Here is a 25665-nt window from a genome sequence, read left to right as displayed (position 1 = left end):
GAGCAACTTGGTCCAGTGGAAGATGACCCTACCCGTGGCAGGGGCGTTGGAATGAGACGACCCATGTATTCAGCAAGGAAATGTTACTCTTTAAACACCACTTCACCCAGCACCTCTGCCAGGAAAATATGCTGCAAACTATGGTGTTAAAAAATTAGCTTAATTTCTAATATGATACAAGCATACAACAATCAACTTTTCAGTTTCAACAAGAACTCTTTTTTTTTTTCTGCCAAAAACATTTTCATGCTGTCTTTTTTTACTGCTCGGCCAAAAGCAACAGTGATTTTGGCTCTACTCCAGCACTATAATCAGCGATACCAAGAAACTTAATCACAATGGCAGCAATGTCAATAAAGCCCTGGAAGAAGCCAAAGGAGCCTTATTCAAAGGGAAATGTTCCCCAGGCTAAAGTCCTTCCCTTCAGCTCTGCACAATGCCATGGAACAGGCTCTCCCTCTACTCACACACTTTCTGTGGACAAGCAGCCACCTTGGTTTCTGAGGACAATCTTCCAGGAGAGACACATTCATTAAACAGCAGTAAGAAACTAGAGCAGATTAGATTTGTTACTGTGCAGGATCAGCAACTCTGACACACCCTGACTTGGGAGTACAGTCAAAAAAAAGAGAAGGGGGGATTAAAAAAAAGGACTGAATGAAAAATGATTTCTGGGTAGATAATTACTTGTTATTTTCTAAACCATAATCAAGTTTAAAACCAGTGCATTCTGGTTTCCTTGAGAGAAAAAATATGGGAAGCTAAATCTGAATGGGCTGTGAAAGTTTGGGGATATTCATCAATGTAAGAGCACTAAGAGATACTTTTAATCAGGATAGATCTGTTTGTTTACCTAATTTTAGTCATAATACACAGCTCTCCTCATTCTCCCAAGAATTACAAGACCTTACCTGAAGGCTATCAACCCACAAAATACCAAAACCAGAAAGAGACATAAGGTAGAAGATAAAACTGATTGCTTCATGCCCCTGGAAGAAATCTGGAGATGACTTCTGACTTTTTATGTAGTCACTCCAGTTTCCAGAGTCTGCCTCTCCACAGAAACAGTGAGAAAAGGGAGAAAACAAGACTCATAAAGATATTGTCATCATGACACCGTCAGTATCATTCTGAAATGTACACACACAAGTTGTTTTTCCATGGCAAAATTTTCCTTCATGTTCTCTGTATCAAGGTGGTTTTTATTTTAGATATGAATAATAGGCACATGTCACCAACAAGTGAGTGGCTTCATTTGAGGAAGAGTCTTGAGAAAGGGTTTCAAGTGGACAGATCACTTTTTGAGATTTATTAGTGGGCAGTTGCCAACCACATCTCCTTTTATTCTACACGGAGTAGATTTTGAACATCTTGTCCCACAAAATAAAAGAATGTGAAAACAGATATATTAATTTTAATTAACTACCAAACTAGAAACTAGTAATCAGGCATTGGAATGGCCTGCCCAGAGAGGGGGTGGATTCCCCATCCCTGGAGGTTTTTAAACTGAGATTGGCCGTGGCACTGAGTGCCATGATCTGGTAAAGGGACTGGAGTTGGACCAAGGGTTGGACTTGATGATCTGGGAGGTCTTTTCCAACTCAATCAATTCTATGATTCTATTGTATGATTAAACTACAATCATAAAATGAACCGCTTTCTGGGGTTTTGCAGTCCATGATTCCAACTCCTTGGTACCTTTTCCAGATATATCAGGTTAAAAACAATTCCTTCCTCTCATGAATCACAATGCTCACATTACAGACTGGGCACTGCGAAAAGAGGGATTCCTTCAGTAGCAAAGAAAGTTGTCAGAGCCCTGACTGTACTATATGATGGGTACACTGGTACAGCCAACAAAACAGAACAGACTGCCAGTTAAGAAAGGACAGATCTAATCTGAACGTGGTTACTTGCTCTGACTGGATAAGCAGGACTATTTGCATTCCCACGTTTTCCTAACATTGCTAAAAGTCTATGCAAGGCACATCAAGCAAGAATTTTTGAAATTCCTGAATTTCTTCCTGTGAATAGAAATGCATATAAAGGCATCAAATAAATTGTATGAAAACATTTGCTTCAATCTTTCTGACTGCTAATAATTAAACAAGCAAATTAAGTTTTTTTAAGGTTTTTACATGGTTCCCAACATCCCTCCCACATTGCAGTAGTTGCCTTTTCTCAAGGCTGAACTTACTAATTTTTTCCTTTTTGGATTGGTTTGTACCTCCAATATATATCACTGCAATTGACAGAGGCAACCCCATGAATGCAGACATTGTTATACTCATATAGACATACTTATGCCGAGACAGTTTGGGCCTATGGGCTTAGGAAAAGAAGCTGTATCAATTGAAGTCATATTTATAATGACAAAATTGCATTCAGTCTAAGGGTCTCCCCAACGATTGTGCTGAGTTAGCCCTTTCTGTTAGGACCAGAAGGGGGGTAGGGGAAGAAACACCTTTTACCAAAATAGTTAAAATGCTATAAAAAAAGTCTGTGTATGCAGCCCAGGCCTTATAAGGAAGTGTTCTTAAACATTTATTTCTTGAAACACAAGGTTTCAATCAACAGCCACTGGAGACTCCAGGGTCATGATCTTCCCCTCAAGGTTCTGCACAAAGGTCAGAGAGGTTTACCCTCTATGAATGAAGTTGCCTTCCAAACACTTCAACTATGGAATAAACAGCTTCTAACCAGGCTTGCAAAACTCAGTATTGTTTTTCTACAAAAGAAGACAAACTCTTGCTAAGATATTCCATGCTCAGACGTTCTGCAGATTCTTTACAAATTAAAGGCCTGTGAAGTCTCAAACCTTTATTAAGTCTGTCAGCAACAAGTAAGTTGAGAAGACACCGCACATCAGTTTAAGAAGCTGAGTGAGTGCCTACACTGTATTCCTCAGCTACCCAACCAGCTTGAAGTGCTTCTTACACCTTGACATGCCACTACATCCATCCTGTGTTAGCACATGCATAGAGAGAACACTCATGCGTGGCATTAGCTGGACTTGTGTCAAAAGTAAAACACTGTAAGGTTACAGGGAATCTGGAGGACGTTCTGATGAAAGAGAGGTTGAAAGAAGAAGTAAATAAAATAATGCTTTGTAGCACCTAAAGCAATGAGGGAAAACACAAAATGATGCCTCTAGGATCTATCTCAAATCCTGATTTCAATATTTCAAGGATTAATTGTTAGGGTCAAAGTGCCACCAAGGGTCAGAACTAAAACAGAAGAGGTATGTTCTGCAGAACTTCAGGAGGTATTTTAAAAGAAGTTACATCTTATTATGCACTTGACAAACACTCTTGTTTCTGCCACTATCACCATTTGACTGGGCTGTCTGGTGCCTGAGCCCTGCTGCAAGTATCACAATACATATTTCTTTTCAGTGATAAGTTACAACACTGACATTTGTCCAGGAACGTATACCTGTTAATTTTGCTTTAGATGGATTCTACTAAAATGTGAAAATCTTGGCAAGGATAGGGGTGAGACTTGCCCAGTACGGGTCCCTTTCCCACCCAGCCAACAGGGCAGACTTTTTAGTTCATTATCACCTCATCAATGCTCCTGTCAGCTGCCAGCAGCGAGAACTGGACTAAGCCACTCACTAATTCCTGGCCCTCCCGCCTCCACTGAAGCAGCAGTAAATCCAGAACAGATGGATGCTCTTTAACCCTCTCAATCCAGACACTTACTTTAATCAGTCTAATCAACCCACTCAACTGAGAACAGGGAATGACTGACAGAGGCAGAACGGAGGGACTGCACTGTTGCAGCTCAGATCCTTAACAGAGAGCACCACTCTGCATCTCAGATGCTCCACTGGTAAGAGAGACAGCTGGCCCAAAGCAGCAGGACTCACATCAGGAGTAGGACAGACGTTCTGTCAACGAGGGAAAGTGAAAGGGGAGTGGATTACAAAACAGGGGCAAGTTTATTAAACATTAAGATTTCATCACGTTACCCAAGCTATGAATGAAGACCAAAAGGCAAAGGGTGGCTCTTGGTTTCACAACTGAAGTTGCAGTTCAGGCCAATCTAACAGAGCTTGCTGTCAATCAGCTCCTTCCCAAGACACATAACGCAAGTTTCAAACTTTGCCTCACACTGTCTTAGACTTGGGGATTGCCATCTCAGTGCACTAAGCCAGCAGAAAACTAACTTCAGAAAAATGTGACCATTTTATTGCTAGGTTAGTGTCCTGAATTAGTTCAGTGGAGTTCTGTGAGTGCCAGATATGGAATAAAGCAGGACCTGGGAGAGGGGAGCAGCACCAGGCTCTGCAGTCAGACAGTTTCTCATGGACCCAGGAATGTATTTTCAGTCTTTGCCTGCAGACCACAGAGCACAGATTCATTCATACAGTAAGGGAGAACCAGAAATTCCATGTGAAGTTTAAAATGCTTCTTAAAGGGGATTTTACTGAATCATAATATCAAGAGGAACTCTTCTGTTTATTTTCATACTCATGTATTTCAACAAGACCTAACAACTGTGGAGAACACAGCTGTGTATACAATTAAAGACCTTTTTTAGATTCTCTGTATGATTTTGTATTACAGCTACAGAAGACACCAAGTAAAAAACCAGCATTATAGTGCTCTGGCCTCTCAAATAGCTTTACATACATGCAGGCTGAAAGAAAACCTTCACTGAGTTATGAGAAAAATACACAGAAAAAAGTAGTTCTATATTCATTTTAGAGCTTGGAAATGTTATAAAGTGCTTTGGCAAAGGGAAAATCACACACCTAGAAAAAGTTATGGATGCCACTTAGAACAACTACTTTCAGTCTTGCCATTTGGTAGCATCTTATTTATGAAAAAAGACAAACAGGAACATATTCAAAGGGTAGTAACAAAATGATAGTCCATCTGAAAAACCAAAGTCAAAGCCTGGGAAAAATTCCAAAGTGGTCCTCTAAACAGAGATCAGCACATGGCAGGAATAACATGAGCATCAGTGCAGTTTAATCATCCTTCTTCAACCACGCTCTTTTAACCTGACTTCTGTGATTGCAGGTTCTCTTTTATACCTTTTCTAGATATATATGAAATCTTGTTGTAAGGAACAAGATACTAAAGAAGATAAATGAAAGAGTCCATTAGCGTCTTGCCCTGCATCATATGAACAGTACCTCCTGTTTACCCCAGGGCCTAAAAGAAATCAGTTTCTTGAACCCAGAAAAGGTTAATAAGCACAAAATGAAAAAGGAAGCTTTGGAAAAAAAAAATTTTAACACTTCTACAAATATGCTTGATTAAACAGTATAAAAACCATCCTGTTCTTGCATCTTTGACAGGAAGAGTGTGCCCTTCTCTTAACATTTTATTCCTTCAAATATAAGCCATACACACAAATTTTAAATTTTAATTAAATCTCTCCAAGTTCTTGCACTTACTTTTACAACTGACAACTTTAAAAGTTATGAGGACCATGTATCATAATATCCCATTTATTAATTAACACAATGCATTTAGTGCACATCTTCACTCACAGAACTGGCTTTCCACTTATCATTGTTAAAATTTATAATTTTGCTCCTCAGCTAACACAGACCAAAATTTGCAGGATTAGATGGTGGTATGGAATAACAGACCAGCCAGTCTTGTGTGAGCAGGAGAAAGATGTTTTGGCAATTAGCCAATTAAACCAGAAGTCACTCCCAAACACCTCTAAGGACAGCTAAAAAGCTTGGTAACTATTGAAAAGCTCATTCAAAGACAGTTTTTCCTTAAGGATGACTACAGTAATGATCAAAAAGATGAAAACATAGCTGAGTTTATTGTAACTGTGAAACAGAGTGGGAAAATATTTCTGCATGTGGCCATTAAAATTCTCTGAATTTTCAGTGAAAAAATAACCAGCAGCAAAATTATGCAGCAAAACCAGAAAAAAATGTTATATACATTTAGAATCTACTGTCCTTTGTTAAATAATAACATACTTATATTACATAAACCCAAAATATTATTGTGGGGTTCTTGTTGGGTTCTTTTTCTTCAAGTACATAGTTCAGCTGTGGAACGAGCTATCAAATACACTATAGCATCCTCAAAGTAGACAATGAAATAATCAGCTACTAGCAAAGTTTTAGAAATAAATCATACCTATCCAAAATAAAAAAGAAACAACTCATTAAAAGATCCTTTCAGCCCCAGTGATTATGACTCATCTATGGGGTGGAAGTGGCTCGACTGAAAGTGCCCTGAGCTAATAATTCCAAAGCTTACAGAAAGTATGTGATCTGAAATGTCCTGGAGACAATGACTCCTAATCCAATGGACCTGGAAGGACAGTGTTCCTCAATAAGAAGCACAAGGCCTTGAGTGAGAATATGACCCTGTAGAGGCTCCAAAAGAGATGACAGAAGTTCCATGGAAACTATGAGGTCTTGCACCACAGACTGTGTTTACAGTGTCAATTTTTGGGCTATTTTGAAGTGATACTGAATGCACCATCAGTGCTGAGAAGCTGCCTGGCCAGACTGCAGTCTTGTCTCTCTGATGCTGATGGGAATTGTGATGACTCAGTTCTTGGTACCTGCTCTGGGATGCCATTGCCCAAATAATGGTTTCTAATGCCACATGAGTTGTCCCAGGACACAAAAGACAGAAGGGACATAGAATACATGGAAGACCCATGCCTTTCTGCAAGAGGCACTTGGAGGTCCACTGGGGTAATCCAGTGCACCAGAAATGGCGATAGACTCCCAGGTTTAGACAACACAGTGGTGTTCTCTTTAGAACCAAAAACTGAGTCATCAACAGGTATGTCAGAGCTGTAAATGAGCTCCTTTCTCATCCAACATATACCTGGTGTGCAGTATGGTGGAAATCACAAAAAAGTGTTTCTTGGAGTCAAATGTGAATCAGAGATCATCACTGGTAGGCAGAGAACAAGGTTCTGAAGACCAACCAAACAAGGAGGAGAAAGTGAAGACTTGAGAAATGGAGAAGATGGGTAAGAACCTTGCCATGTCCCTCCTGGTCTCCGTCCTTTTCTAAACAATTTTCTATAAGAAAACAGATTTTAATATTGCCCTTGAAACAATATTTTAATAACAGCCATTTATGTATTTGCAATCGAATTTGAATTGTATTTATGGCAAAAAAAACCCCAAAGTCATTTTCTAGGAAATGAATCTTATACTGGAGTGTAAGTTACAGTTAATTTGAGTATCGTCTAGAGGTCACTCTACTACAACCAACCCAGATGATTTCTTTATGCCATTTAAATTTTTCTGTGCTGAGTCTCCTTTATGCCTAAATAAGATAAACACTTGGGTTTTTTTCAGAGGAGTATTTCGAAAATTAATGTGCCACTTATAACTGCTTTAATGTTCACAGATGGGAAGGGCTATATGTGGAGTATCGTAATGAGAGCTGAGGACCAGAGCATAAACTGAAATTAGAGAAGGCTGCATAATTTAAAAGAAAAAAATCTATTTCTAGAAGAATCTCAAGGTCACATGGAGACAAGTTATTGTAACCTATTTTGATCAGCAAACTCTTCTTGTTCATTAAAGCTGTAGGTGTGTTTCCAAATCCCAGCAGACTGCCACCAACCTCAGCTGGAAGTCAGGTAATGAAATACTTCCACTAGGCTGTCCTAACTCTTACCTCAAATCAAAACACATAGTTAAGACATAAACTAGAAAAACGTTCCATGCATGAATTCCAAAGAGGAATGTGACATTTTTTTGTGTGTGTTCCTTCAGTTACTATTTTCAAAAGACTTTTTCTAAGACTTGTAAGATTTCCTGGAGAACAGAGCAACAGAAAAAGGCAGATTTTGTCCTTTACAATGCAAGCTGCAGACCAGCCATATCACTATATAGAATGGAAATGAAAGTTTAAATGAAAATCTGTGACTGTTGGTCACGAGGAGTCCAATTTTCCATTCTACCAGGCAGGCATTTCCTGATGATGGTCTGCTGATTTCTGCACAACTGTTTCAAAACTGCGTTGGCAGTAGGAACAGGAGGTAGAGCAACTCTGAAAGAAGAGTTGAGGGCTTTATTCCATGCCTCAGACTATAATCTGACAGCTCTTAAACAAATATTCCTGCCTTGCAAATATATTAAATTTTCATTAAATTACTAATCTGCTAAGAAACCTATAGAGCTTATAAGAGTCCACAAAAAATTAACTATATTTATGTAAAAAATGAAAATGACCCTACTCTAGACAAATCAAACAGAACACAAGTGATGAATGAACACTGCACACATGAGTGTGCACCAGGAAAATGTGTGACTGCAACTGGGCTAAGGTAGGTGTACACTAAAAAACACAAGGCATAACTCACTATGCTAGTTCCATATTAATTCTACACTGCTATTTTAAGTTTGTAAAAAGAAAATAAAAGTAGGTCTATTAAAAGACAACGCACCTCCCATGTATGGGAATAAAGCTTGTATATGTTTTGTACCACTGAGATGAAAACCATACAGTTACCCAGTGCAATTTCTGTCCCTCTAAAACTATTTTCATTAAAGGTCTGTTTCAGAAACAGGTAACAAAGGATGCATTTCTTACACTTAGTTGTATGTAAGTTGCATTGAGATGGTATTTGCCTATAAAATGGAAAAGAAATTCAGTATCTGTGTAAATGATGCACTTCAGGCAATATGGATGCACCCATACATGTCACAAAGTCCTGTGGAGGACCATGTCCCCCCAAAACAAGTGCACAAAATGTATAAAGCAAGGTCCTGTCAGCCATGGTGTCTCCAGGCATCCCTGAGTGCCCTTTTCAACTTCCCACACTCACTCCACGTTCCAAAGGAGGCAAGAGCTGCAGCAGTGGCGAGCCCTGGAGTGAAGCCTTGGGGAGACCCTGCTCCGAGGGGCTGTGTGTGACCCCAGGGCACTGCTCTCTCCACAGGCTTCTTCTGCGTGGGCCAAACGCCACACTGACACACTCTGCAGCTCAGCAACAAACACCTATTCCATTCTCCCAACAGTTTACTTGCATTTCTGCATAAGTGTTGCTTTCTGTTGGCTCCAAAGACAGCCTCACCTGCAGGGTTTCATTCTTCTGTTCCACACCTTGCTGTTGATTTTCCCTCACAGCACAAAAGAACTCGCTGCAGTGCCTCTTTCACAACTGCTTCTTTGTAGTAAACGAGAGCCTTAATAATTGTATTTTGATGGCAAAGTTGATTAATTTTGACTTTGTTTAATTGGTGACCTTTGCTGAGATCTTTGGGGCTGGGAATTAGAGAGCACACTGTACCACTGTACTTCAGACATAGGGGGTGTGCCAACTTATTTCTTGCCTCATTTGTCACAAAACCCATGAAATTGCAGTCCAAAGCCAGCTTCGTATTTTTAAAGGCAAGGCAAAAATGTATTTGTTTTTCTTCTAAATTAACATCTCCGGGCTAAATTAATGTAGTTTTTCAAACTCAAAACCAAAGACCTCACTAACAATGAGACTCTGGTAAGCAAGACAAATCCAAAGATCAGCCAGCAAAAAAGAACAAATTGCTTCTCTCCAATTACAGCACTAAACTGATAAGAAATGCATTCTTAACTTTAGGTGTAGACATATCATAAAGAAAAGAATGAGGATGTAGAAAGGATCTGTATGAGAACATGACAGAAGAGAGAAATAAATCAAGAAATATGTATCTTACATGTACAACATCTCCTATTAATCATTTGTGTCTCAGTAAAGGTATCAAAAAACCTAAATCCCCAGTTATCTTTAGATTTTAATTCCTGACGTCACTGAAGTTCTGTGGCCATGGGTGAATGAGTCACTTTATGTTTTTCTTTTCAGTCTACTCCTTTCAGAAGCAACAATAGCATTTCTCCAGTTTTATAAGAAAAGAAGACTTTGAAATTTAAGATCCTTCAATGAAAAGAAATAGTTCTGCAAAGCACTATTATTAATAATTGCATTATTAATGTTTTTGAAGAAAATGTAGCTAGCTGAGTTCATAAAGGCATTTTCCAAATCAGAAGATATCCTTGGCACTCTTTATAACCAAACCAGACCCAACCCTTTCACGTTTCCTGCCTACTGAGGGTTTGAAAGGCAGCAAGAATATTGCAGCTACTTTGAACCAACAAATTGAATGATGCTTATTTATTCCAACAAAGAAAAAAAGTTTCCTTTGCATGAAGAACACTCAACATGAATTACCTACAAAAGCAAAGTATCTCTTTAGAAATTGAATCTGCAAGTCAAAGACCATACTAAGAGAGAGAACCAAGCCCACATTACACATAGAACAAGCTCATGCACATAATATATGTATTTTTACAAGGCACATTTTTGGTTCTTACAGACATTCACGAAGGAAAGTATATGACCTGTGCTGAAGACTCACATAAAGTGCAATGTAACATACTCTCCATCCTCAACTTAATTTAAACTACCCCAAAGCATGTTCAAATGTATTTAAGTTATTTGTGGTAAGTTGGTGCAATTTGGCTGCAAAAACCTCTCTAGAACCTCTCTTCACTTTATACTTTTGAATTGTCATCTTGTTCTCCAAATTGTCTGAACACCCACTGTGGCATTTTGGCAACTCCTACCCTTTGGCTTTGGCTTGTCACCTCCTTCCTTTATGGACAATTTGAACAGCAGCAGAGTTGGGAGAGGCCTCCATGGACATCGAGTATCACAGGTTTCCCTTTCAACAAGAAACTAGTAATTATTCCTCTCCAGCTACTTGCTTATTCACTTTACACTGATTTAATCAGGAATATAATCCCTACTTTGTTGATGAGACAGTTCTGTGAGACAATCACAAAATCCTCCTTAGATCAAACCCACTGTGTTACCTGGTTGATTCGACATGACTTAGTCTCAACAAGTTTAGGTTCTCTGTTAACACTTTACTATTTTCTGAGCATTTACAAACAATATTTTTGACCCTTTACCCCAATCCCTTTTTAGTAACTGAGGGTAGGCTGAAAAAATCCCTCATTACTCAAAGCTACTTGCAGTCAACATCTTTTCACAGCAGTATCAGTGGCCTCAAATCTTTATTCATGAAATTAAAGTAAATTATCAAACTAGTTGACTCTTAGATTGTATAGCAAATAAAAATGACATAATTTAGCTTAACCTCATATGCAAAGTTTGATTCCTAGATTACACACTGGAAGTAAACCAGTGTGATCCTTTAGGTTTTCAACTCAGCATCAATTTTAAAGCTGTAAAATGCCAGCAGACTGAAAAAGAGCTGTAGGTGTACATAAGGCTACAGCCATATCTATTTAGAACTTGGGAAGGGCTATGAAAGAGCCTTTAGGAAACATCAAATATAACATTGTGTCAAATGATTTTTCAGTCTTCCCTACAACTCGCTATGTAGCTTCTTCCACCAGGAAGGTAGTTCTCTTTATCCTGTAATCTGCATAAACCATAATGAACTGGGGAAAAGTGACTTAACAGCAGTTGCAGCATCACACCTTAAGGAATGACACCTCTATGGTGCTTAGTGTCATCTTTCAGAATATCTAAATGAACAGTTCTGGTCGTTTTTCATGTTTTTAACTCTGGTTACAGGTAATGAATTTCACTGCACACAAAATATAACTAGACATACCCAAACCAACAAGTCCCAAATCCTCTCACTATGGAGTTTTCTGATGAATTCCACAGACTGGCAGATGATGTTTTCTACTTTGCCTGAAAGAACTCTAAACTATTGTCTGGGAAGGAAGGAAAACAAAACAGATAAAACTGAGTATTTCCATACAGTATAAAGACAAAGAGTGCTGGGAATGTCACACCTTGACTCGTTTTTCCAATTTTTCTTACTCGACTCCCACTTGTTGTCCTTCAGGACAGTAGGGAAGCAATTACTTCCTTTAGAGGTTATTTCTGTGATGAAAGCAAATTGACTTGACTTTCAAAAATGGAATTCCTGTTCCACTCCAGAAAACAGACCCAAATTAAGACTTTGCCTTACCCACACCCTGCAAAGCTACACTTGTTATTTTAAAGACAATAAAAGAATGACTCGTAGAGCACAGTGGCCACATGAGCACATCGAACCTTCAAGATTTCCCTCCTTGTATTCCAAACTATGTCGACGATGTCCGGATGGGATTTACAATGGCTCAAAGCTACTATTGTTCACACTACATTAAATCTACAATATATGCAACGAGATACCATAATATTTTCACTTGGAACTTCTATTAACCCACAACTTGACTGTATTTAATGAAATATGTAGTGCTCACAGAGTTGATTTATGTGCACTACTATTTACAGTTCACATTTATAAAAGAGGAAAAAGCACCCTGAGGAACTGATGGTTCTTTTGACTTCTACAGAAAGTAAAAAGTGCCTGATTTGGTTTAGCTCAGTAACACCCCTGGAAGCCCCAGAATCTTATAGCTGGATTAGGGATGGCGACAGGAATCACTGATGCAGCTTAAACAGCCAGCATAGAAAATGCACTGTGGCATCAACCCTGAGCCAAAATACTCCTACGTATTTTAAAACAAAAATCTCAGTCGTATTTATGTTTCTTGTGTACAGAAGTATATACAAACAAGTAAAAAGGCCTGGAAATCTGCTTTTGTCAAGTGTTGTTCTAGACATAAGTGGAGGATTCATATTCCCAAGGGAAAATTACACAGATTTTCTTGAACAGATAAACTTTTACTTCTGCCAGAACTTCTCAGTATATTTAATCATAAAGTAAAAGAATACAGAATTAGCCAGCAGAAGACAGTATATTGGTGCCCTTAGAGCTATCTCACAAGCAGTCTGTTCTATATATTAGCCAAAATGAAACCATCTCTCTCTCTCTCTCTCTTCATTCCTCTACCAGTCTAATATTGGAATATCTGAGTAACCAGATCTAGAAACAAAGCGTAATTCTTCTTATTCTTTTAGATAAGTTGATCTGCATGAAGGTTATGGTGAAAACAAACTTTTCCCAAACCAACACCCTTTGGGCAACAAGGAACACGAAAAACTTATCTTGTGCTGCACCTGCAAGCTGTCTGCAATAATGAACTAGGAAATTGAGGAAAGACAAGAAGGGTATTCATTCTCTTGTGTCAGGATTGTGCAAGCCTAAAAAAATCATCCATTTTAGTACTCTGGGTACATATGCCAAGATCTCTATTGATGAGATTTTTCATGGCAATTTCTGTAAAGTGCTGCAATCTGTTATTAGAAAAGAAAAACAAGACAAACCCTCTGCATTCTTAACATGCCAGGTTTTCACATTCTCACTTGAAAGAGGTCTAATTTCCTTTCACCATCTAGAAAACTATGCTACCAAAGGGATCACTTACACTAAACCCAGTCCTTGGAAAACATATCCAGAAAAAAAAGTCTGGAAAGGCATGGAAACAAGAGCACAGTGTAGCCAAATTATCCGGAAGTTAATAATGACTGGACCTCTTTTTCCAAACTCCTTCCTACAACATCAATAGTCTTAGAAATTACTGAGTGGAGCAAACTGCTTTAACACCACCTGGTGTACTTTCAGCAGCTGGTCTTGCTTCCAGGCCTGTCATGGCTCATTAAGATAGCACAGTACTTTCTCTCTGCAAGACTGTTCTCAGGGACCACAGAATCTGAGATAAAATGAGATAGGGAAGTTTTATCACAAGACAGAACGGGGCTGTGACATATCGTGCCAAGGGTTTAGTATCTGAACAAAAGCTACAGAAGAGAAAGTTTTTCAAGGCAGGTGAAGAGTAACAACAAACCAGTTACAACAGACAAACACAACTTCCCAATAATTAAAGAAGCAGAGTAAACCACAACAAACTAATTCTGTGTGTGCTCATATGGGGCACTTTATTTACAAAGGCTTTGCTAAAGGTTCATGACTTTGCTTTGCAGTTTATCTCCCTGTGAAACTTTCAGATCCAAGTTTAACAGTTCTCTCACGTACTTGAATCACTTGATCAGCCAGTTTAGTGCTGCTGCTCAAAAATGGGTTAAACTTATTTGCTTATTTCCATGATTCAGGCCATCTACTCTCAGCTGCACTGAAAATGAAGGTTCAGGCTGTGTCTCTAATTCTGCCCTAACACTCAGGTCTGAGTGCTCAAAGGCAATGCAGGAGGACAGAAAGGATAATTCCCTTCTGACAGAAAGGCTTCATTTCTTAATTGCCAAGAGAAAAAACATGCAAAGGATATTATGTTTTTTTTCATGTTTTCACCTGAATAAAAAAAAACAGTGTAAGAAACCAAATTTGAAGGTAACCAAGATCTACAATTACATTTATGAAAAGCCCAATGTTTCATTATAGTGAGAACTTTGGAGTCATCAAAAAAATAAAATTCTGGTCTGTAAATAAACTTTAGCCTTAGAAGACATACAATGTATCTACTTGCTATATTTCAGCCTTCCTATTGGATTCTGTGTGAGAATTTGAGATTCACAGCACTCCAAAGGTCCACTTATTTAATATTATTTAAATGTGTTGTTTGTATTGTTCAGTAATTAAAAATGGATTATTTTTCACATTTCAGACTACTGCAACTGAAGCTTTAACAACTTAACTGGGTGATCATATAGAATTAAAATAGACATTTATAATTACATATCTTAGGCTTGAAAATCACAAAACAACAGTAAAAGGATATTTGTGCTGCCTTTTAACTGTGTGCCCCAGAAAAGACATTTAAAAAAGAAAATCCCTAAGCTAATAGAAGAACAAAAGGGACTGACACAGATGCATTTGTTCAGACAGTGAATCCCACAGACACGGAGTGCCCCCTGTGGGACTCCAGCTTATTTAATTGTGCATAAGGTAATTACAGGAGGGGTTTTGGTTACACTGCTGCAGTCACGTGATGGCCTGACACACCAAGTGACCACAGACCTTACCAGTCCAGTTCAGTGATGAAAAGCTTGTGTTGGGTCTAGAAGGCCACACTTTGCAAGGTTAAGATGTTACTGCTTTGTGGCACTGAACCAACGTTGAAGAGATTTCCACCTACAGAGACAACTGCTCACAGTTGCTGTAGAACATATACGTAATTCTGCAACCAGGAACCACGTCTGCTCTGGAGAACTGTTGTTAAATCATATGCATAAACCATAATTGCTTTAATGACCAAAAAAAAATTCTTTAATTTCCACAAAGAGAACTGCTGATGAGCTGACAAGTTATTGTTGGATGGTCATCGATACTTTTCCTTTTTCTGGTTTTGTTCACCATGGGTGCGTGCAACCTGAAATACTTTTGTTTGGTTAAACTGTTTGCAAGGTTTGAAATTACTTCACACCTCATTTTGGATCAACTGAAATTACTTTTCTGGCAAATAAACTGTGTCAATTAATCAGTTTCTTTTGGACTACTTTCAATTTCAGCTTCATACTTGTACCTCCAGACAATGCTGCTTTATTGCAGAGGGGATGAACTTTCCAGAAGATAAACAACCTCAGCTTCCACTGACTTAATTTTCAGTCTGTGAGTGTTTGTATTTTTGTCATCTGACAGCCAGAAAATGAACACGTGGACATATCAACCATCTACCAAAGACCTGTTAAGTCATATCTTGCAAGACAATTTCAGCAGAGATATGGATGAACAGTCTTCTTGCAGAGCACTGCCTAGGTTGGCATCTTATTTTATTAGTAGCTCTCCTGTAGCTCTCAGCAGGACTTCCAACTCCAAAATGAAAAAAGGAAGGCAGACAATAAACAGGCTCATTGAGCTACACAGGCCTGGTTCATCTCTGATCACCACCTACACTCCGTATCAAACCAAACACTGTCTGTGGGATGAATTCATGTAATTAGAAACTACTGTGATAAATATTAAAAAAACCACTCATGTACGGTCACACAAGAAATCAAAAGACGCTTTTTTGACAGCTTGGTTTTGAAACAGGAATTATTTTCTACGAGAACAATTTATTCATCTGTAATATCCTTGATTATTTTTCAAGAAACAAGAGGATAGTAAATTATTCTCAGACAAGTAATAATCTTTCTGTTGTGAGCCAGCAGGATGAAGGATTCAACTCCAAAGTGCCAACTACATTATGTAAGTCTGCATACCTTGAATTATAGGGCCAGCAGCAACTGCAATTAGCAAGAGAAGGCATAATTCAGGAAAGGCTGTTGGACAGTTTTCCAGGTCTGAAAAAACAGATTGAGAAATGCTCCAACTGGGACTTTTCCATCCTAAAGCAGATGAATAGGAAGAACCTTCTGCTCCTTCTGACCATAACAAAAGCCCTGCCTAGTGAAAGGAAAACCCCCCTTCTCTCCATGCAGACACAGTGTCTGTGCCCCTTCCCTGGAAGTGCAGTGTCCACTGCTCCACACTTGGCAACTGCAGGACTTCAGCCTCAGATTAGACTGTTTGGGCTCGGTTATTTTCACACACTGCCAAAATTTGCTGACAACACCAGGAGGAAAAAAAAGGAAAGGAAAACTGGTGATTTTCAACAGTTTATAACTCAGCTCAGCCTAAGCAGGTTTTTATGGGACAAAGAACAGAGATTTCTCTGTAGACAGCACTTTATTCCTGCCTAATTTAAAAGATTTGCTGTGAATGATGGAAACATTAGGACTTCTTAAAGAAAACATAACAAAACAAAAATCCTAGCAGTTCACTAGTATTTCTTTACAGTAGATCAGATTTGGTGATTATAAATAGAGACCATTATCTACCTCTCTCATAATTAGTTGCAATAAAGTTTTTTTTAAAGAAAATGAAAATATTAGACTTAAAGAAAGAGGGCTTCAAAATACATACATTTCTTCAAGGAGTGAAATTTCTTGCTTGGAATAATTCACACTTGAGCTATTCTAGTGCCACAGTATTCCCTAAGTAGTGTGAAATGATCTTCTCAGGGTTATGGAGTCAGTAGTAAACACAAGTTCTGCTCTAAGAAACAGTATTTTAAACATACATTTTCACTACCATAATTTCTAACAACTTCCCATTAAAACCCAGAGGTAACTTTCTGTAGCCCCCTTGTTGCTTTAACACTTTCTTTCAGTCCATATCTAGAATGTCCTAAAGCAGCATTTCCTCAGCTGTTTTTCTTGCCCCATTACCTGACTGCAGAGTCCAGGCTGCAAAAACCTACACCTCGATCAAATCTCAAATTTAATCTGTGCTGCTTTTGAGCACCTCAAACTTTTCCCAGTGAAGCATGGCCTGGGAAATAAGATTGCTTTACTGTATCTTTGAACACTATCTGTATAACAGCTATTGCTGAACACTAAAAGTAGCTAATACTTCACATAATTGACCCCTCATTCAGTTATTGTTATTTTTGAGCTGAAATATTAGAAAATACTCGAACAACATGAGCAACAGATAAGAAGAATGCTTTTCATAAAAGGAATAGGCTGGGAAAGCAGGGCAACAAACAATATACTGGAGTTTCTGTATATAAAAATGAGATATTTAATTGACTGGGAGTCCTCAGCAGAGACTTGTTTGAAACAGAGCCTCATGGTGAGGGTGAGTTTTTGAAGTTTGGATGCCTCTGGCAGCTTTATAGAACTTTAAGACAGACCAGCTATGACTAAAACACGCTCAGCTAGTTAACTATACAAACATAATGTTTTTTCCATCTTTCTCTCCATGTGCTGACAGCATTACCATTCTCTCCAGCGTTCTTCTTCCTTTGGAGGTACAATGGATCTACCAGTTCAGGCAGTTCCTGATGCTACATTTCAGTACAACAACTTTCCAACAATAACTTACACAGCTAGAGAGGTCATCATTTAGAAGTGAGTAGTTATATTAAAGGATCTACACAATTCCAAATACATTTCAGAATAAACTGTACACTATGCGTATATTTTAATGAGAAGGTTTGGCAGAGCAGTTTGGCAGAAGAAAGCACTGTCAAGTGATTGGATATGGGATACATCTCCAGTTGCTTTGGATTCCCACATCACTTTAAGAGCTATTCTTCCCATCCCCCCATACACTAGCTCTCAAGGCAGTCAAATTTATAGCTCAATAAAACTTTTTATTAAAAAATGTGGCTTTTAAGTACTGTACTCTTCCAACATCCTTACTCCAGGTCTAGATCAGACTGTTGTAGCTGAATATGAAGCTAGGGAGGCTTGGCCCACTTTATACAGCACTCCTAAGTTAGATTTCAAGATCTAAGCCACATCTTTCCATTTTGTAACAGCTGGTTTTCTATCCTTTCATTACAAAAAAAAAAAAAGGTAAAAAACGTAAGGAAAGAGACCTGCATAGAATAGTTGAATAAATAAATAATGGCTCACAAAACCACAGTGGAGGAACCACTGCTGGTCCTGCCAATAAAAATGTTCCTTCTCTTCAGGGCTGGCTAAACAACTGAAAGTGTTTCTAATGAACTGCTGGCAGCACTATCCATCATTGCACTAAATGGATTCATGTCTGCCTAAACTAAGGATAACTATTTATCTATAATGCACAGTCAGAAATTAGGAAGTATTCAAGCCTTAGAAGTCTAATTCCTCACTTCTCCCTATCTCCTCAAAGCTTGGTTTTATTCAGGCCTTCTTATGCAAAGATGATGAGAGAACTCTGACTGATAGAGAACTCCAAACTGTTTCAGTGTTAATGAACTATCTTCATTAGTTCAAAAAATATTTGAGCAGAAAAGACACCAGCAGTCTCATTTTAACATTGCAAACACCTGACAGTATGTTTGTCTCTTCCCTCTTTCTTTTTGTCATTTGCAACACTGACTTGCACCTTACCATAGAGTAGTTCTAAGTTCTTGCTCAAAGCAAGATGGCACATTCATAAGCCATAAAATAATTGAGTCACAATAGTTGCTTAGGACTTTTGAAGGTGCCATTGTGCAAATAATAGTAGTCTACTGTAAACAATCAACAGGAAGAAAAGCTTTTGAGCTCCAGTGAAGTGTGAAAGTCATGTCAGCAATCCCTGGTCAGAGGTAAGTTTTGAAGGCTCGACTGATTACAAATCAGACAGAGACATAATCATGCAGGGGATATCTTCAGAACACCAGGGATCAGAAAACAATTCAGAGATATCAATAAAACACACCTACAAATAATGAAAGAAGACACTTACTTCATTTCCAGGACTTCCTCCAAATGTTTCCTTCTTTCAGCTCGTAGGTTGGTCAAATGGGTTTCCTTCTCAGCCAAAGACTGCTGTGTAGAGGACAATTTTGCTTTCATTGACTCCAGCTCCTGCTTAACCTTCTCCATGGCCATCATCAGCTCTTCTACCTAAAGTATTTTTGGAGCAGACAGGAGGAGAGAAAAATAGTGTAAAGAATCAACTGGAATTTACGAAATGCCTCAAGTAAATTGGAGCACACAGGTTCCCAGTCCATGTATTCTGCACAACACTTCTGCAGGCTGGAACCATCATCTGGTGCTGTGCACAGCATGTCTACACTTAGCTGAAGCAACATTACAGCCTGTGAATTAACATAGTTTGGTCACTGGAATGTCACTATTACAGTAGAAAACTTCAACTCTTCTGTGTGTTTCTATTTTAGAGAATGTACCACAAGGATAAGACAATGGCCTGTGTATATTAAAATTGGCACACAAAAACACAAGCTATTAAATCGAACATATTGATAATATCCCAAAAGGATACAAAACTTCCACTGTAAATGATACCCAGAGAGAAACTATATATGCACTTTAAGAACAAAGGTAATATTTCTGAAATAGGGAGAGGATTGGGTTCCCATGAATATGTAAGGCTCCTTTCATCAAAATACCACTTGAACAATGCTGATGGGCACATGGTGTGATTTAGCAACATAAGACATTGAAAGAGTTGCTGATGGCAGAGAAATACAGCTCATATCTTCAGCAAATTAGGAAAGATTCAGAATTAACACGATTGTAAATTCTAGATTAGATTTTACAAAGATGAAGAGTCATTTTGTTTTGCACTTGGAATAAGTTCTGTCTCAGCTAAATTTTATCACTAATTAACATTCAAAACCACAATAAATGCTCAAGTCTAGATAATGTAGCATTCAAAAACCTCTGATGTGCTTTTAATAATTTTATAATAAAGCTTGATGGCACATGCTACTTTGACTGTCTTCTTCCATACAGGTTTTCTCTTTCTATCACAACCAAGTGTTCATAAACAATTTAATAATGTGCTTCAAATGGGATGACACTGGTGCACATAATCAAACCTTTGTATAAATTTAGTATGACAACACAACCCTGCATTGCCTTTATATCCCTCCATAACAATCAACTTGTGATCCATCCTGGAAATGAATTATTGAAATTATATCAAGGTGAATTTCAATTACATGTTTTTATATAGAGAGTCGGGCATGTCATTTGCTTTATAAGTGCTGGAGGAGGGAAAGTACCTAATATGCTTTAATAAATCCTGTACTCCTAAAGGCAGAGCTAACAACTCAGGGAAAAAATGGGTAACAAGATTGGTTTTCATCCTCAATCAGTGAGAGAGCAAGAAAAAATGCAGTTCAGAATTAGCAGATTTATAAAAATCTAGCACAGACATTGTGCACAGTGTTTACTGTAGGAAGCTTATCTACTTCCACCCAAATGCAGCTGCCAAAAGGTATTCTTTTTAGGCTCAGTAAACTAAAAAAAAATAAATTTAAATATGCAATTATCAAAAACTATTCAAAATATACAGCCAAGAATTAATCTAGTAATCAACAGACCAAGGGAAAACACTTCAGTGACACACAGTCCAAACTAGCAAGCAAGGATATAATAATCAAACCTTCCCTGTTTTACTAGTGTGAAAAACAAGATCAGAAACTGGCAATTTTTAAAGCAGAAAAATCCATAAAGCAAAATATAGAAAATACAACAGAAAAGAATGCAAAGAAGAATTGCAGGAACAATGAACAGCAAAAATACTACTAAGATGGAAACCGGTTCTTAGAAATAGAAAAATAGCAACATGGTGGGAAGGCGAAGGTGCACTTGTGCATCAGCTTCTGGGGTATCAACTTCTCCTTCTTTTGGGTGGATCAGGATTACCTACATAAACATCTCCCTTTAAACAGAAGAGGCATGACAACCACAAACCCCTTGGCTTTTACAGCAAACCACCTCAAATCAACAAGCCCCCAGCCAAATGCAACAACCAAAATGGCCTGTGTCCATCTGTCAGCTGCCAAGACATAACAATCTGTGAAGCAACATCTTCTCCATAATCAGATCTGAAGTATTTTTGACATCCTTCCTTCCTTTCCCAGCCACCAAGGTCTGTGATGCTCACACTGAAGGACTGGTTTGCTTAGTGTAGATCTGTAGTGTGACAAAGGAAGACACAAGGAGACCAGAGACTGAGGTCTGGGCCAAGGCTCCCAGGGAGAGGTGGCAAAGGCTAATTGCAGGAGTATTTTGTAGCAGGGCTTCTTGCAGGTACTTAATCTTTTTCTCATTGCTCTGTTGGCTAACTCTTCTAATTCTAAGGTTGTATTCTGTATTTTTGCAGGCTAACAGAAAACTGATCTAATCATGTATTAGGTACGGCTGGAATGCAAAAGCAGCTTTTAAACTGTGCCAACAACTCAGTTTACAGAACTGTCATTACCTTCCATCCTCTCCAGTAAGTACCATTTGTCACGCAATTTACTGAAGACAAAGTTCACCAAAACAGTGATGACTGTACTCACAGTAAAGACTTCATTGTTCAGATTCATCAGGTTATAGATATTCCATGGGTCTGTTTCAATTAAACTTCTACAAAACAAAACATTTTATTTGGCAGCTTATGAATCTTAGAGCAGACCTGTCTGTACATGTCCCACTAAGCAGTCCTGTGAGAAATCATACAGGAATATCCACTGAAAGCAAACTGCTTGCAAAGCACATCTAATTTAGTCGAGACAAAAAACTTCAAATCTATCCTTGATTTTTTTTTTTCTGAGAGCAGCTAATTATATAATAAAGAACAAATATTTGCCAAAACCCAGAGTTCTTGGCATGCTGAGACATTTTCAGAGACATGCTGTTGACATTTTCAATTTAACTGCAGGTGAGCTCGTGCCCTTCCAGCTATAGCTAGAAAGGCTCCATTTCAGAAGGTGTAGAGTGCACTCTTGCTCTTCTTTTCTCTTTGCTCCAATGACAGTATATAAAACAAAGTATACCTTTGACTATCTATGACTTAGCTATGATTCAAGTCTCTGTAGGCAGGCCAGAAAGGTCTTTATCTACTCTGAGCAGAGAACTTAAATTAAGACTATTTTTTCATTGCTTTTGGGCTCTAAGTGACACAACCAGATGACAGCTTATCTTTAAAGAAGCACATCAAGCTGGCAGAAAGCTTCCATTAGAGGAGAGAGTTCCTGAGAGACTGAAAAAACTGTGTGAAAAAGGGCAAAGTATGTCAATTAGATCAGTATGGGATTCACAGCAGCAGCAAAGGGAAATGTCAAGATAGGACAAATTTTTTACCATAGTATTACATCTCCTCCCTTAGGAAGCATGAAAGCAAGATGGAGAGAAACATCAGTACAGTGGAAGTTTATCCACCATGTTAATGGATCTAATAACAAAAAAAAAGAAGCCCTTTTCAGGAGCTTTTCTACCATCTTAACCTCCCTGCTCCTACAAACTCTAATTCAGGCTCCTGTGATACTCCTGTAAATCAAAAATCAGGTTTTTGCATAGACATACAGATACAACACGATCTCCAAATATGCAGTGGTTCCAGTAAACTTACCTGGCCACTGGGTAATGTGAAGCCAGGGACTTGCAGAGAGCTCAGTCAAGTCCCCCCCAAAGCAGTAAAAAGACAGCAAAATTGAGAAAGGAACTGGATATACAAAATACTACTGAGGCTGGAAACCCTACCAATCTCTGTACTAGCCCTTGGAATGATTACTGATGGTCAGGATAGGCAGGTTCCAATTCTCTCACCTGCTATATGAGAACTAGTGCATACTAAAAATTCCTGGCATTTTCAGGCCAGGAAGAATGCTTGCATCAACTGATGTGATTGTTACTATTTGCCTCTTAAAATCAGACTCCAGTAGCTAAGGACAATCCAGATGGACAAGCTAATGGAGCCTCAGCATCCCCAAACACTTCAGTCTGTTCAAATTACACTGTACTTGCAGCTGCCTTTTTTCTTCCCATTGTGAACCTTCCCCAGTGGTGAAGGATCACCTGAAGATAACTTTTCTACTGCACAGAAAATTGAAAACCTTCCACAGCCCTCTCAGAAGGATAGTTCTGGAGCTTAATTTTCTGCTTACAACTTATCAGAGAAACAGAGCAATTTTGGGTCATCATCCAAGCCACAAATGCATCATGAATGCTGGTAACACAATGTAATTCATTACAGTGGTACTGTGCAACTATAAAGAGGCAATGGACAAAATTATCAGTATGGGGAAAGAAGAGAGGAAAATGCTATACACTTGAAAAATGGTGACCTCTGCAATCCAGGTTTATATGCTTTGTGCACATCAAGAATGAGGAAAAGGCTAAAGAATGCCCTTCACAGACACCACAAAAGAAAATTTCCCACTCTCAAGTGACAGGATGTGAATATATCTGAAGTTCACATGCATACGACTGGCTTAAATAACATTTGTAAAAGAAAGCAAATCGCTGGTACACTACATAAAAAGTATTTTGTGTTAATGTTACATAAGGACTTTCCTCACCTGTAGATTAGCAATCTTTGCAGAAGAGACCGCATTGCTTTTTTTTTTTATTTTTCATTTTTTCATAGAATGGTTTGGGTTGGAAGAGACCTTTAAATACCATATTGGCCAATCCTCCTGCCATTCTTTTCACTAGATCAGATTGGTCAAAGCCACATCCAACCCAGCCTTGAACACTTCCAATGACAGGACATCCACAGCTTCTCAGGGCTATCTGTTCCAGTGTCTCACCATGCTCATTGTAAAAAACTTCTTCCCTAGGTCCAGTCTAACTCCTCCCTCTTTCAGTTTAGAACTTTTGCCCCTTGTCCTGTAACTAGAGACCTTGGGGAAAACTCCCTCTCTTTCTTTTAAGTCCCATTTTTATATTGAAAGGTTGCAATAAAGGGTCTCCAGAGCCTTGCCTTCTCCAGAATGAACAACTCAAATTCTCAGGCTTTCTCACAGGAGAGGTGCTCCATTCCTCTGATGGTCTTGGTGGCCTTCTCTGGACCCACCCCGAGAGGTCCATGCCCTTCCTATGCTGGGGACCCCAGAGCTGGATTCAGCACCCCAGGTGGGCTCCCACCAGAGCGGAGCAGATGGGCAGAATTCCCCCCAGATCTGCTGGCCAAGCTACTTTGGATGCAGCCCAGGACACCCTTGGCTTTCTGGGCTGTGAGTGCACATTGCCAGATCATGTCCAGCCACTCATCCAGCAGCACTCCCATGTCCTCAGCAGGGCTGCTCTGAATCCCTTCATCCCCCAGCCTGGAACGATATTGGGTATTGCCTTGAACCAGCTGCAGCACCTCCCACTTGGCCTTGTCGATAATTGTGAGGTTTTTCACTGGTTCAGCTGAAGTTTCAACCATCCACATAGTCCAAGGCATCTCTTAGTCTTGTTATTTTTCCTTCCTCATAATTTTTCTTTCTTTTGATTAAGCACAAAAGATTACAAACCAGTCCATAATAAAATTCTCAATGGGCATGGCAAAGGGACTTGACTGTTACACTAAGAGCCCTATTCCTGAGCTGGAAATACCACACTTACAGTGCAGCCAAATGTGGGAAACACAGTTTAATATTTAATTACATGCCTGGAAACAGACAAATTTTTATATTTCTGATTGAAAGAAAGAAATTCTAATTCTCCCAGTATTCATCCAGACACAGCAGGCTATAGAATAGCTTTTTAGATTCATTACTGTGTCTCAGAAGTTCCATGCAGAAGAGAAAATGATGAAATTTTAGAGAATACAGATACAAAATCCAACACAAACAAGTCATTTTCCATGATCATTGTATATCAACCACTAGAGATCTTTTCAAAACTACCTCAGCAGGCTAACTTTTATATTTAAAATCATTGACTTTCTAAACATAGACTTTTCCCCTATAAACAAGAAAATAGCATTATAAGACAAAATGTACTAGAAATCTCTATTTTTACCCCAAATTTATAGCCAGCAAAACAAAAAGTCTTACAACTAAGAGTCAGTAGAAAGAATGTTATAAAGGACTGAAAAAATAATTAATATTTCTCAAAGTGTCACTCTCTCAGATGACAGTCTCCTGTTTTTCTACAGCTCTTGAGTTATTAAACTCATTTTCATTTCATTGTGTACATTGCTGAAATGATAAAGGGACTGCAAATTTCTCCATTATCTTTCACTTAGTTTTACTGATTAGACTGCAGAGAAGGAAAAGAAATAGACATGAAAAGAAAGACAAAGACAAGAGTTCTGGCTCAGCATAAACTTGTTTGGATCCCAGAAAAATTTCCTAGAACAGATGTTAAGACATGGAAAAAGCACAGGCCAGACTTGAGACTTAAGCATGTAATTTAACTGCCTCAAGTAACATACTACAGGGAGAAAGCATTGAGTCTGACATAACTTGGATTGCCAGCAGGACCAGATGGTTTGCTTAAATCACAAGCTAATAAACCTTTACACAAAATAAGAGGGAAATGAATTATGGTTTCATCATAGCCCCATTTTCCTTAAAGCAGTAGGGTGGCTTTAAGGTGCTCTGAAAGACTATATCCAAGACACTTAACTAAATTCTTGGCTATTCTGAATTAAGG

The 25665-nt window shown here is 38.6% G+C and overlaps 1 protein-coding gene across 9 annotated transcripts in view; it reads right to left on the bottom strand.

Moving 5' to 3' along the window:
• The window catches only part of ERC1 (ELKS/RAB6-interacting/CAST family member 1), a 299501-nt gene that overhangs the window by 85205 nt on the left and 188631 nt on the right, over nt 1–25665 (bottom strand). For all 9 annotated transcript variants that reach the window (XM_071551243.1, XM_071551238.1, XM_071551240.1 and 6 more), the window contains one exon: nt 19025–19185. In XM_071551243.1, the coding sequence (XP_071407344.1) occupies nt 19025–19185 (161 nt within the window). The remainder of the gene's footprint in view (nt 1–19024; nt 19186–25665) is intronic.

Source organism: Pithys albifrons, chromosome 3, assembly GCF_047495875.1.
Source record: "Pithys albifrons albifrons isolate INPA30051 chromosome 3, PitAlb_v1, whole genome shotgun sequence".
NCBI classification, from domain to species: Eukaryota; Metazoa; Chordata; class Aves; order Passeriformes; family Thamnophilidae; genus Pithys; species Pithys albifrons.
The sequence above is the reverse complement of the archived record's forward strand: the minus strand, read 5'-3'. Positions and strand labels throughout refer to the sequence as shown.